At 35.2% G+C, this 14,353-nt stretch overlaps 2 protein-coding genes and 1 long non-coding RNA gene across 10 annotated transcripts; 1 reads left to right on the forward strand and 2 right to left on the reverse strand.

Moving 5' to 3' along the window:
• The first annotated feature begins 89 nt into the window (after positions 1-89).
• Positions 90-6,788, forward strand: LOC108479350 (uncharacterized). Of its 8 annotated transcripts, XR_001870450.2 has the most exons (9): positions 90-299; positions 591-746; positions 864-917; positions 1,000-1,359; positions 1,533-1,575; positions 3,740-3,843; positions 5,424-5,554; positions 5,670-6,273; positions 6,409-6,788. It is a non-coding gene; the product is annotated as an uncharacterized LOC108479350 (long non-coding RNA). The 8 variants fall into 8 exon arrangements; XR_001870451.2 differs by lacking the exon at positions 3,740-3,843 and having other exon boundaries at positions 91-299; positions 1,533-1,585; XR_008276029.1 differs by having other exon boundaries at positions 91-299; positions 5,424-6,294.
• A 1,983-nt stretch (positions 6,789-8,771) lies between these two features.
• On the reverse strand, positions 8,772-11,121 carry LOC108479747 (probable xyloglucan 6-xylosyltransferase 5). The gene has a single exon (XM_017782516.2). The coding sequence runs from the start codon at positions 10,701-10,703 to the stop codon at positions 9,321-9,323; it is 1,383 nt and encodes a 460-aa protein (XP_017638005.1). The 5' UTR covers positions 10,704-11,121; the 3' UTR covers positions 8,772-9,320.
• Positions 11,122-11,583: 462 nt separating this feature from the next.
• On the reverse strand, positions 11,584-14,116 carry LOC108476822 (pentatricopeptide repeat-containing protein At5g61370, mitochondrial). The gene has a single exon (XM_053022714.1). It carries the CDS (start codon positions 13,677-13,679, stop codon positions 12,219-12,221), a length of 1,461 nt encoding a protein of 486 aa, XP_052878674.1. The 5' UTR covers positions 13,680-14,116; the 3' UTR covers positions 11,584-12,218.
• Positions 14,117-14,353: the final 237 nt, after the last annotated feature.

Raw genomic sequence — 14,353 nt, forward strand, 5'->3', positions numbered from 1 at the left:
AAACACAGGCCTAAAACTAACGAAACTGGCCCAATCTCATTCGGTTTCAACTAAATTAAAACAGAAATAAAATATTATCTTATCTTCTCCCAGTAAAATCAACAGCTGGATTCCAATAGGCTTTGTCATTTCCATCACCGACCAGCTATTTAATGATAGCAGTTTTTCAAAAAGAGACTTTTAATTTTCTCTGCTATTTTTTTCACCAAAACATTTCCATCTTCCTCTCTTCAATATGAATACCTTGGTCTATAAATCTATAGTTCTTGACGAACAGATTCAGAGATTCCTCCCACCAGGTAATAACTCTCTCTTCTCTTAAGGCTTCCTTCGCAATAACATGAGCGATCATATTTTCTGCTTTAGGGACAAAATGAAACTCAATCTCCTAGAATCTGTGTTTTATGCTTTGAATGTCTCTAATGATTGCTCCAATGGCCAATTTATCTGTTTCTGTACTTTGACATTTTCTAATAACAATTTTTGAGTCTCCCACAACATCCATTTTGTTAAATCCCACAAAAATTCCTAATTTTATTGCTTGTAATCTTGCATGTGCCTTTGCTGTGAACGGGGTTGCTATCTCGAAGTGAATGATCGCCTTTAATGCTAGAATCTCCCCTTCCTCGTTTCGTACAAGTAGGCGCGTAGCCGATCTAGAAGATTGACTGTCAAAGGCTGTATCAAAATGAACTGTGACTTTTGATCTTCGACAAATCTGGTGAATGGTTCTATCAACCTGAAAGGTGTGTTTTCCTTCTTTTGTTGCATCTAACTCTGAGATATAGCTTCGAACTTGCTTCGCTATTTCTCTTCCTGTTACATGCTTCCTTTCATATACTAAGCGGTTCCTGTTTGACCAGAGACCACAACAGAAATGTCGGATCTGTTCGTTAGTAACTAGACGGAAGACCTAGGTAAGCTAGTCCCACATATTTTCAAAATTGTGGACTAATACCCAAGATAGGTTTAACTGATTCCAAACCATAATCGTTGTAGGACATTATTGAAAGACATGGCTACTATCCTTTTCATGTTGAAGACAGTGGGGCACTGATCATTCAACACAACTCTCTTGTGTCTGAGATTAACAAAGGACGGAATAAAGTTTCAAGAGATTCTCCATACTATTATTTTAATTTTTGAGGGGATGTATAAATTCCATAGTTTCTTGTAGAAGTTTTTAGCTTCGGCATGTACAATATAACTACTAGGATCCAAGTTAGACTTCTATAATAGTTTATAGGCACTCCTGACTAAAAAATCCCCGAACAGTTCCCCTCACCATACTTGAAAATCTTTATGCGCTGTCTCTGCCAATGGAATCTGCATGATTTTTTTCCTGCGTCCAAACAAAAGGTATTCATCACAACCTCTACTTTTCAACTTCTAGTCGTAGCATCTATTAAATCCGAAATTAACTTAATGTTTGCATTGTTGTCCTGATTTTGTACTCGATCTGCTTCATTTCCTGAAATCTATAAATCATTCCAAACAAAAATCTGATCACCTCTCCCAACCCTCCATCATAGACCTTTCTCAAGGAGTCCTCTTGCTGCCCAGACACTCTTCCAGGTAAGTGAAGGTAAATTTCCAAGCCGCGCATTAAAGAAATTTGAATTTGGATAATATTTTTCCTTTAAAACACGAGCTAATAATGAACTTGGATAATTAATAAGACGCCACCCCTACTTTGCTAATAACGCTATATTAAACTTTGCAAGATTTCGAAAACCAAGCCCTCCGTATTCTTTTAATAAGCATAGATCTTTCCAAGCACACTAATGAATGCCCTTCTTATTTCGACTTTTTTGCCACCAAAACTTGGCTATAATACCCTCCAATTCAGTACATAAAGACTTAGGAAGTAGAAAGCAAGCCATCGTATAGGTTGGAATGGATTGGAGTACAGCCTTTATAAAATCTTCTTTTCCTCCTTGTGAAAGATGCCTTATACTCCAGTTGTCAATATGTTTTTTAAACTTGTCTTTCAAATTTTGAAATGATGTTCTCTTCCTTTTTCCCACCATATTAGGGAGCTCTAGGTAGTGTTCTGGATCAGTTGATCTTCGTACTCCAAGTGTCCTTGAAACTGCCGTCCTTTCCCCCCTCTTGAGTATTTGTATTGAAAATTACTGTCGATTTATCATAACTAACACATTGGCTTGAACCCAGCTTGTATTCTTCCAAAATCTGTTTTAATGATTGTGCTTCCTTTTCAATAGCTTCTACAAATAAGATAGTCATCTGCAAATAGTAGATGTGAGATAGTAGGTCCTCTTCGACTGGCTTTAACTCTTTTAAGTATGTTCCCTTCATTTGCAAACCGCATAAGACTGGAGAGGCCTTCTCCACAAAATAAAAACAAAAACAAACTTAAAGAATCTCCTGGTCTAATACCTCTAGTTGGCTAGAAAGTTTCACCAATGTTTCCATTAAAAACCACTGAATATGATACTGTAGAGACACACTTCATTATTAAGTCAACCCATTTTGGGTCAAATCCCATTTTTTTCATTATTCCCTCCACAAAATGTCATTCAACTCTATCATATGCCTTACTCATATCTAATTTTACAGTCATAAGCCATTTTCTTCTTGTCCTATTGTGTTTTAAAGTGTGCAAAATTTCATAAGCCAGTAACACATTATCAAAGATCAACCTCCGTAGAACAAAAGCACTTTGTGCTACATCTATACATTTACTAATTACTGTCTGAAGCCGATTAGCTATGACCTTGGCTATCAATTTATAAAGCTTATTACATAAATTGATTTGTCTAAATTGAGTAATATTGGAAGGATTTAAAATTTTCGGAATTAGCACAATATTTGTTTTGTTAATAGAGTGTCATTCCATACCTTCGTCCAGTCTTTGAAGGCAGTAATCAGAAATGTCCTCTCCAATTATCGACCAACATTTTTGGTAGAATAAATCTGGGAATCCATTCTCTCCTGGTGTTTTTGTAGGACCCAGTTCTGATAAAGTTTCTCGAATTTCCTCCTTAGTGCAACTGGCTTTTAATCTATAATTATCTTCCTCAGAAATGCAACACTCAATTCCCATCATTATTTTATCATAGTTTCCTTGTCTTGCTGTTGAAAATAGCTTCTGGAAGTACGATCTGGTAATTTCTTCCATCTCCTTAACCTCCTCTGTCTCCCTACCATCTTCAAATTGCATTTTGTAAATATAATTCCTCTTTCTTCTTTGTGTTGTTTGCTTATGAAAAAACGCAGTATTTCTGTCTCCAAGTTTCAGCCAGTTTATATGAGCCATTTGTTCCTAGTAGCATTCATCCTTCTCTATCTCAAAATTCAATTGAATCTTTGTGTCTATAAGCTCTGCCAGATTTTCATCATTCCTATCAGATTCAAGTAGCATTGTCAACTTTGAATTTAGAACCTCTTTTTTCTTTTTTCTACTTTCTCGAATTTGGCTAGCCCATCTCTCTAAGCCTCGCTTCATATTTTCCAACTTGCTCAACAAATCTCCTGTGAACTTTTCCCAAATATACCTGACCTCTTTAAAAAAATGTTTCCTCCAAAACCCACCAATCTTCAAACTTGAAATTTTTTTGATCTGCCTTCTAACTTTATGCCCAGTATTTATAAGTAATGGACAATGATCTGAAAAGGAATGAGGAAGGTGTTGAATTAATAAATCTGGAAATAAGGATATCCATTTCTCTGTTGCTACTCTCTCATCTAATCTTTCTTGAATGTTTGTTTCTGACAGATTTCCCCTTTCCTAAGTGAACCAATTCCCCGAATAACCCACATCAACCAAATTGCAATCTTCAAGCACCTTATAAAAGGCTTCCATCCTTCTCTCCTCACGAGGTAGGCCTCCTTTCTTTTCAAAGCCATATAAAATTTCATTTAAATCCCCATAAACCAACCATGGATGCTCACCATTATTACATAATTGCCTTAACAGATTCCATGATTTATCCCTATCATGTGTGTAAGGAGAACCATAGAAACCTATAAATCTCCACTTCTTCTTATCACCTGAATCCTCAATAATCACATCTATATGACGATTTCAGAAACTTTGAAGTATTATAATAACATCCCTTCGCCATGCTAAACATAATCCTCCTCTAGAACAAAACGAATCCACATCAATACCATAATGAAAACCACAACTTCACATTACTTTTTCCATCTGACTCCTATTAATTTTCTTCTCCATAGAGAAGACCACTTGGGGATGTTGTACCTTCAGCAAATGTCGAAGTCTACGAACTGTCCGTGGATTCCCCAATCCACGGACATTCGAATCTATGAACATTCCAACTTAAGATTTTCATTGCTCCCGGTCGGCTTACCTTTTGGCAGCCGCCGATGATAATTGAGAAACTTCTGACATCCTCCTATTTCTAAGCATCCCAATATTGCTTTCTTCAATCTCACCTCTAGCTCTCTTTTTCCCTTCCTCACCTATTACCACTTCATCCTCCAGGTCATGATCCATAGCAGTTTGCACTTGACCAATTAATAAATTTTCCTTACCTTTACGTAACGAAGACATTTTTCCTTCCAGATTGAATCCTAAAATAGGATCAATTACCTTAGCACATTTAACTCTGTTTTCCACCCCCACCCATTACTTTCTTGTGAATTACCACATTTGTTGAAACCGTCCATTACTCCTTCCTTTCGTAACTAGACGCTGTTCATTGTTTGAGCTCTCCTTGACTGTGCTCGCAAAGATAAATCCCATCCCATCTCAACAGGTTTTGCCCCTAACATCATCTTAGCTTCACAAAAGGAATCATTATGACTTAATCAACCACAAAAGAAGCAAAATAGAAATAGTCTTTCATACTTAAATCTGACATAAGAGCATTTACCACAAAACATAATTTGCTTATTCCTCTTAAGAGGACGTCGAATATCAATTTAAACTTGTATTCTCATAAAATTTCTATTTTCTTTCCCCAAACTTGAGCCATCATATTCCATAAAATTTCCCAAAAAATTTTCCAATTGCATAGCCAGATTTTCAGAATAATATCCTATAGGGACATCATGAACTTGTACCCAGAAAGGAGTTAAGATTAAAGGAACTTTTAAAGGATCCTCTCTCCATTGTAACTTATATAAAATCAATAGATGATTGTTGAACGTCCAAGGTGATCTCTTTAAAACTCTTTCCATATCCATAATATAAAAAACCTGAAATAAATACATTTTTTCCCCCAAATCTTTAATTTGAATACCTCTAACTGGATGCCATAAATTAGCCATAGTGCTTTTCATTGTTGGAAAATGAATAATGCTAGCTGTTAGAAAACACCCCATCAATCTGAGAGCTCCTTCTTCCCTTTCTATATTTGGATCCACTTGTACTTGCAAAACTGCTTCTTCTTCTTCATCGAGAGTTAATCCTGCAAAATTTGTTTCCATGGTTGCAGGAGTATAGCCAATAGCGTGGGAAGACAATTGCTAAAGCTGTTAAGAATATTGAAGATGTGACTGCCATCAACAGAGAAGACACAAAAAAACCTAAAGACTTGCCAAAGAGGGCAAACAGTAACGTGCTAAGGTAGCAGACTATTATTTTTAAAATAACTTCATTCATAAACATTAAAGAATTCCATGTCAATATTTTTAACTATGCCAAAATTGTTAGTATTTTACCAATAAATTCTTTTATGTAGACTGCTGCGTAATTATAAAAGCTGATTCAGATGCAAAACATAAGCTCTTAAATTTTCTGATTCCATTCTAAGCTGCAATCTACAAAACATGGTAGAAACCGATGGAATTTTAGAAAGCTTATTATTTGAATTGGAAATTTTCAATTCCATCGCCTCAAAATCAGAACCCAGTCAACAAATAAAGCAGCCAAGGTCGATGGTGATGATCCGAGACTCCTTTCCTCAATCCGACCTCTCCATCTTCCCTCCTATCAACCATGAAAATCTCCATTATCAAATTCAACAACAACAACAAAACCCAGTTTCCGAACCATCTCTGTTACCGCCGTCTGGTGCCGGTGATGTCATCCAATCATACGGTGATCATGGGTTCGGAGTTTGGTTGGGGACTTTGGTTCAGATTGTGCGTGCTAAGATCGTTACCCTCGCCTGTTATTTCAATTATGAAAACGGGACCATTGGAAGGGCATTTCGGTCTTTTAGGGGGATAGCTGACGTGGCGCTCCTGGTGCTCTTATGGTGGTTGTGCAAGCGGATACGGCAGCGGAGGTGCGGGGAAGAGAGCATGGAACAGTTGAAAACAATAATAAAAGAGAAAGACGAGGTATGGTATTTGTTGAAATGCGTAAGTGAATTCAAACCAACAAATTTTAATCTAATAAAACTCGGACAATACTATTTTGGACTTCAATCTCTTGTTGGTAAAGCATTCTGGATTCAATGTATGTTGATTGTACAGAAAATTGTGGGATTGTTGAACCAGATTGCCCAAATGAATGCAAGTATGGGTAGCAAGTCGTAAATCTCAAGCTTTCAAAGGCTGACCCAGTGATCACATGTGGTTCAAGATTCACCGATTTTGATGGCAATCCTGGAGGTAATTTTTAAGACCAAAACATCAGCATTTCTCTATTACTATTGATTGCCGTGTAGTTATAGTGTATGGAGTCTATTCTTTCCCCTAATTTATGCTTTCCACATATATGATTAGTGAGTATTGTTTTGTTATCGGGTTTATGGTTATGATCCCAAAGCTCCTGCATTGTTTTCTCTCACTGCAATCTTCTTCTTCTTTTGGTTTAAAACATACTTAACTATATAAAATTTACATTTTAAAAATGGTAATGAAGTTAGTAGAGATGATATTTGAAATATTTGAGAATGAAAAATAAATATATTACATATAGCAGGAATCACTCAATTCTATATAGCAGGAAAATATAGACCGTAGTAGAATGGTGGTAAACTTGACAAAAATTAGATATCCGACTTGTTGGATCGTATATTGGACAAAGTCTTCTTTGTAATTTGGATGATTTGATGATTAAATTTTTATTTTTATTTTAATATTTAATTAATAGTAATTGAAACACACATATCGAGCCGAGCTAATAATAGATTAAATATAATAATTATCCAGTAAAAATTCCTTGATGCCATTTATTTTTAATGTATAATAAAATAATAATTAAATCATTTAAAAGATATTTTGTATCTTTTAAATTCACTTGGTGAAGATTTTTTTTCTGCCAGTTTTACACTACCGGCTGTGGACAGAATAATTACCTTAAAAAATTGATACCACAAACAGGCAACTTATCTACACACCAACATGTGATTGAGACTTCTAGGTACTTTTTTCTTTTTATAGTAAAAATAGGATGAAATTAATTACAAACTAATAGAAGCGCTATTAGAATTAAACCGTAACGACTGATTATCTAATCGAATTTGATTAGCAACTTTAGCAGGAGCTACATGGAATTCTCAATGACTAATTGGAAACTCTTTCATTAATCTTAACAGAATGTGAGGAGCAAAAGTTGCTTCTCTTGAAATCTATTTTATGACCACACGCCAATTACTTTTACACAGTTCTTAAATTCTTGAGATCAAGTCTCTATTCACTTGTCCTTTGAGACCATAAAAAATACCTTTTAACAACTATAGCGCATTGGCAATCAATTTTAATTATAGCCTCCTTCCACTTAACATCTTATACTAGTTGAAGGCTGTCATAAATAGTCCAAAACTCAACTTGTTCAACATTACATATTTTAATATTTCTCTACTTACGATACTCACCCTTTGCAACAATTGTCGAAAAAGTGAGTCTCGAAGACGGATTGCAAGTCCCATTAACATTCAATTTAAAAGAACCATTAGATGATGGAATCCGCCTACAATATTTGATTTTAATTTTGTTACTTGTTAAAAAAATTATCGTGCTAATAATTTTTATAGTAATTAATGTTTTTAAAAATATAAAGTATGATATTGTGTAATTACAATTTATATTACCAAACATGAAATAAAAAGTACAATGTAATTATACTCTATTAGCTAAGCATATCTAAGGAATTACAATTCTTTGTAATTACAAAAGACGGTAATTTTACACTTTCATTCAATTACTCTTTTACACTTTCATTCAATTACTCTTTTGTCCAAATAGACCTTTAAAATTTATTCTTAATTTTTGCTTTCAAAATTTTAATCTATTCATTTTTGAATTTAAAAATTCAATTACAAATTTATAATCTATTAAAATTCTTTTGCTATTTGATTTGGCATATTGAAATTTAATAGAAAAATACAATGTAATAAACCTGAAATTTAGTGTTTGACAATTTTAGAAATCCACAACATTATAATCAAAATAAAACATTTAAACTTACATTATAAAAATTAAAAAATTAAGTATAAAGATTAAATATCAAATTAGAGCATAATATAAAAATCAAAATTGAAATTTAACTATTATTATATAATCTCAAAAAAATTATATATTTAGACACATGTACAACCATATAATAATATGATAATAAAAGTTGAGATTCCAAATTATATCAAAAATTAAAATATAAAAATAAAAATAAATTTAAAATGTGAACATAAAATAAGAACCAAAACTAAAACTAAAATTTGAGGCTTTGGTTGTGTATTTAGAGAGGCATGAAAATGGTTATATTTAATAATTTTTATTATGTTAATGTTGAAATGACTTGACACAAGCAAAAACACGACACACTTCATGCATACATAAATTTATTAAGTCCAAAATATGCACAAAACTATGAATCGTAAAAGCAAGAGTAAAAGTTTGGTTCATCCAACAAATAGATGAAAAATTAGGTAGTGGCTCCCTCCTACAATCATAACAGTTCAGTTCGATTTTGCAGTTAAAAGAAAACCCCAACCAAATACATGAGACAAAACAAAAGATGAAACCTTAGGTAATGGCTCTAACATTACAGTTCACAGTGTCAAGATTTCAGTATATAGAAGCTATGAAGAAAAAAAAAAATTCAAGCATATACCAAATGCATTACCAGAGCTACCAATACGCTGTTTGTCCCGACAACTCACTCCGTGGTAAAACCCCAAAACTCAAACTTTTTCATGATTTGATCCGAGTAAATGATAACTAAACATTCTAATCAAGTATTTATCCGCAACTTAAGCTTCCTTCTTCTATATTTCCCCTCTTTTTGCTGCTTGCTTTGACCAATAAAAAACATGGAAACCATAACTTTTCATTTAATTCGACACAATTTTACCAAACAAGTTGAAGTGTATGGCAATTGAAATTAGCTTTTCAACTGCGAAATTACATTACCTATATGACACGTTTAATACCTGTTCCGATTGCTAGCTCTTTGATTCAGTTTTTCCATGCACTGAACGACGGATGTCGAGCTGATCAACAATCTCCAAAGGAGTTGCCGTCTCGTTCCTGATCCTCTTAATGTTGGGGCCTAACAATCCCCTATGTCTAAACCCATAAAGCTTAAGCACCTGGTTATCAGCAAAATTGAATGCCCTTTGCATGCTGCGCAAGCACCTCTCAACAGAGTAATCTCCATAACTCCCACAGGGCTTGCAGCCCACAAAATGAGTCACAAACGGCCACCTCTCATCTCCCAATCCCGGATGATATTTCTCCATCATCTCTTCATACCTATCAACCAGCCCTGCCCAATAACCATGCAAATAGTATTGATTCTCAATGAACACTTTATCCATCCATTGATCCTTTTGCGAAAGCAACAAGTAAATCAAAGCCGACTGGTCATCAGCTTCGAATGCAGGCCTTCCTTTTAAATTAGCAGTCAAAATCCTCCCAGCCTCCTCACGAATCGGACCCTTAGGTCCCATCGGTGCCCACGCATCAAGCAAATCCAATGACCACTGGCAATTCCGAAACAGAAAACTCCCTGTATTCAATGCGATCCAGGACTTCTGCTCGAATAACAAATCGGGGTAGCCATGAATAACCAAATTATACTTCTCATACTTGTACAAAGGAATCTCAAACACCATATCTGTAAAAAAAGCATCACTATCCATCCACCAAATCCACTCAAGTTCGGGATGGGACAACATTAACCTCCTAATCAATGGCAATTTCGCCCAATAACCAGCAAGTTCCTTGTCTAAATGAGCCATGTTATAAACAATTTCAATCCCATGAAGCCTACAGTAATCAATCTTATTCTTTATCGCTTTCAATAAATAATGGTCTCCTATAGCATTGTCACAAGGATTAGGGGGCGACCCAGTGACGAGCAAGATTCGAGCTTTTCCATTAACAAAATTAGGGAATTCAGGGTTTTTGGAAAGCCAAACCTTACGCTGCTGATCCCATGCCGAAATTTTGGGCCCTAGAGTGTATGTAACATTAGGATTGAGCTCAGTTTCAAGAGATTCATCGGGATCCGTAGGGTCGGAGTCGGAGCGGATCTCAGCTAGGATCCGGTTGGTTTCTTCGATCAGGTTTTGGTTGATGGCTTCGGCTTCGGAGCTTCCCAAATTTCCGACGCCAATTGTGCCGCGCAAGACGAGGATCGTAACGAAGCCGCAAAGGATTGTGATTTTAATGTTGTTGAATGTCTTGTGCATCTGCCTGCCACGCGGCATACTGGGAAATCCACGGTTTCTTCCGCCAGCGCCAGTCTCGTTGCGGATTGTCGGTAAACCTCCGCCGCCGCCAGTAGAAGATCTCTTCTGCGGAGCGAAATTATCTTGACCCATAAGGGCTAAATTGGGTAGGCTGAAGAGATTCAAGATTCTTCTTTAATCTCGTGTTGTATGAAATAATTAAATCTCCCTAAACGTATATAGCATTATGGCATTAGCATTAAGGGTTTGATTATTTGTTCCCTTCAACTGTATTTTTTTTTAATTGTAGGTTTAAAAAGTAAGGAGAGTTTAAAACCCTAAAATAATGGAATGATTGAAGGAAGAAGATGGGCAATTGGGGGAGATCTGATCCAGATTGCTAAATTTGATTGACTCGTCATCATTACGCATTTCCATTATTTTTATTATTAATTATTTGTATAATTAATTCTCACAGGGTGGAAAATATATTTATCAAAATTCTTATATTAAAATCAAATGAGGTCATACTTTTTTTCATTAAATGACTGCCCCTCACATTATGGTTGTTTACTGTAATCAAATATTTATATTATCCTGTCTTTTATATAAGAAAGTTACAAATAGGGTTTCTTTTTATAAAATAAAGAAAATGAAATGAAATAAGAATAGTAAGGTCTATTTCAATGTGAAACTATCTATACACCAACGTGCCTCCAATTCCTAAAATACATCTCCACTTCTAACTACCCACTATTATTCCCTTTCTCAATTATAAAAAAAAAAATTTCTTTTTCTTTTTTTTTTCTATTATTTTTTTTTTCATGAAACAGTTTTAAATATTACGTATTTGAGAATCAAAATTTAAACATTTTTTTTTTCTGATCTCTAACACTAACAATTAGATCTATTTAGATCTAAGATATATTTTTCTATTTGTTAATAAGTATTGTTTTACCATATTGATCATCAAATCGTCAATTAAAACTTGTTAAAAAAAACTTGAAAAAAAAACACTTAAAAATCTAGTGGCTCTAATAAAAAACTTTGAATAATCCAGTAACCTCAATAATGTTATGTTCATGTTTTGAAGCAATCTATGGGATTATAAAAACAACCGCAAAAGAAGAGAATTTCGACAGAGATGATCCTTCTCCGAAATGAAACACATTTATGATATCTTCATGTTTTAGTTAAATAGTTTAAGAACATCCGGCCCGGTCCTGCGGATTGATTTCGGACAGCACAGCTAGCGTCAACGCGTTGAATCCAACTTCTCTTGTCCTCCAAAAAATAAAATAAAGGCCCATTCCCGACGCTACTTAAAGAGCGTGGATTGCACTGTAGAAATATGCACTGTTACTGTATTGAATTGAATTGCACGGACATGGGACGTGTGATGGTAGAGACTGGAAGTATCTTGAACTGGAACATGAAGGACCCCCTTCCGATCCCATCTCAACCACTGTCTTAAAACCCCGTTCCATGTAGCCATGTGCAAAACTAAACCCTATTCTATTTCACTATCCTGTGAATTCCAATTGCGTCCAAAATTATTTTGTTCAATAAATATTTTAAAAATAAAAGTGCCAGATTAAAAATGTTAACAAAGTACATGAATCCCAAAAAAGGGAAGGGGGGGGGGGGATGACATTAACCCAAACCATTTTATTTAGAAACAGATTTATTCTTTTGAGATAATTTTTTCTTACCCTTGTTTCCCTTGATAATCTTGTGCTTCATATTCACTGTATTCTTAGCCATTTTACAGTCCTTAAGATTGAACTCCTTCACCTTTCTCGTTGGCTTGAAAACTTGAGTGATTGAAGGGTCCAAAACATCAGTGGAGATGGAAACACTAACACCCAAAGCAACAGCCTCATCCCACAGCTCTCGACCCCTTTCAAAGTTGCCTCCCCTGCAAAGTTTTGGTATAAGCACATCATAAACTGGCCCATACCCACCCAATGAGCTTCTCTTCATCTTCTCAAACAACTCAACAGCAAAATGCACTCTCTCCACTCCACAAAGAACACCAATGAGATCATAGTAAAACTTACAATCAGGGGTCAACCCCTGTTCAATCATCTCATCAACTATCATATTTCCCTTGCCAAATCTTCCTGTCAAGTACAATACTCTGGCAACAAGATAATATGTTATCCAATCCGGAGCACAGCCGGTTTTTTTCATCAAGTCGAGAATCCGACATGATTCTTTCACTCTTCTTGTCTTCCCCAAACAAGAAAGCAATATGTTATAACTGATTGATGTTGGAGCAATTCTATAGGATCTCATTTCCATCATCACGTTTAAAGCTTCCGGAACGAGGCCGGAAGGATTGCATTTAAGGTTTGCCCCACAAAGGCACCTAAGGAATGTGTTATAGCAATACAAATCAAGCTCAACGCCAGCTGACTTCATCTCCTTGATAACTCTGCGAGCTTCCTTTACATTCTCTTGAATGGACCAACCATAAAGGAGACTCCTATATATACAAGGTTCAACACCAGCAATCTTGTCCTTGTGATGATAAACTACACCTTCAGCTTTCTTAGCATGCCCTTTAGCACATAAAGCATTCACAATGGCAGTCAAACTGAAACCATCTTGCGGGCACTTGAACTTTTCCAAGTTCTTGAAAATACCCAATGCTTCATCTTCTCTCCCCAATTTAACCAACATATCAGCCACAACACTGAAAGTCTGGCTCTCCATTAGTCGCCCCTCGTTCCTAAGATCCGAAATCAATATCTCTATTGCCCTATGATCCTTCCGTTTTGCAAACACTCGAACCGCATAGTTAAAGTCCTTATCTTCCAAACTATAACTTAAACTCTTAACCGACCACAAGAAAAATCTCAATAACCTTCTAGTCGGAGCTACATTTTCGCAATACTTTATAACCTCAGTAACAAGTAACGATGATAAAGAAAGCTTAAACCGGTTTAAACTCGACTCCAGGTCATCTAAACCACCAATGGAGCTCGAAACTACCTTACGAAGCTCCTCCAGTTCCGGTGATGTTGTTGATGATGAATATAGAGAGTGTAAAATATTTTTGGGTTTGTGGGTATTGATAATTTGCATCAAAAAGTGGTGCCAAACGGGTGGAAACAAGAAACGCATACCTTCTGAAGAAATTTATCAAACGGGTTGTGTGCGTAGTATTAAACTTGGATTCTACACATAGATCCGAAAACAGAATTGAGCTATTAAGCTTTGTCTTCATGGGATTTAAAGCTTACTATCCACTAGTGTAATTTCGAGGGAAGAAAAAGGAAGAAAACTAAAAGAGAAGAGGCATTGGGTTTCATCGTTTTTTCTTCGTTCCAACCATGGAAGCAGCATTGAGTTGTTAACCTAATTCAATGTGTAATTTGAAGGGAAAGTCAAGGGCATTAAAGACCTTTCAACTCAAATTCCAAATTTTACATACTCCAAAACAAACCAGACGAAAAAGATTTCGTAGAATATAAAAGGTTAAATTCTGCTGCTAAATAGGTTTAAAATAGGGAAAAATGTAAGATTAGAAACTTTTCCTCTCTTGCTACTTATGATTTTTTATATCCTAAATTGATATCTGAATATTTTCTATTCATAAGTTTAACGATGTTAATTTTTTACTAATGTGGCAACACTAGTTATTCGCGCGCCATCACATGTCATCCTCTTTGGTTGCAAAGTAAACTCGTTTATTAATTTATCTTTTATTTTCTCTTTTAATTATTTTTCCTTTAAAAAAATAATAAAATATTTCTCTTTCATCCAAAAACAAATCAGGATTCGTTTTTCTTTTTCAT

Source organism: Gossypium arboreum, chromosome 12 (genome assembly GCF_025698485.1).
Source record: "Gossypium arboreum isolate Shixiya-1 chromosome 12, ASM2569848v2, whole genome shotgun sequence".
In the NCBI taxonomy this organism is placed as follows: Eukaryota; Viridiplantae; Streptophyta; class Magnoliopsida; order Malvales; family Malvaceae; genus Gossypium; species Gossypium arboreum.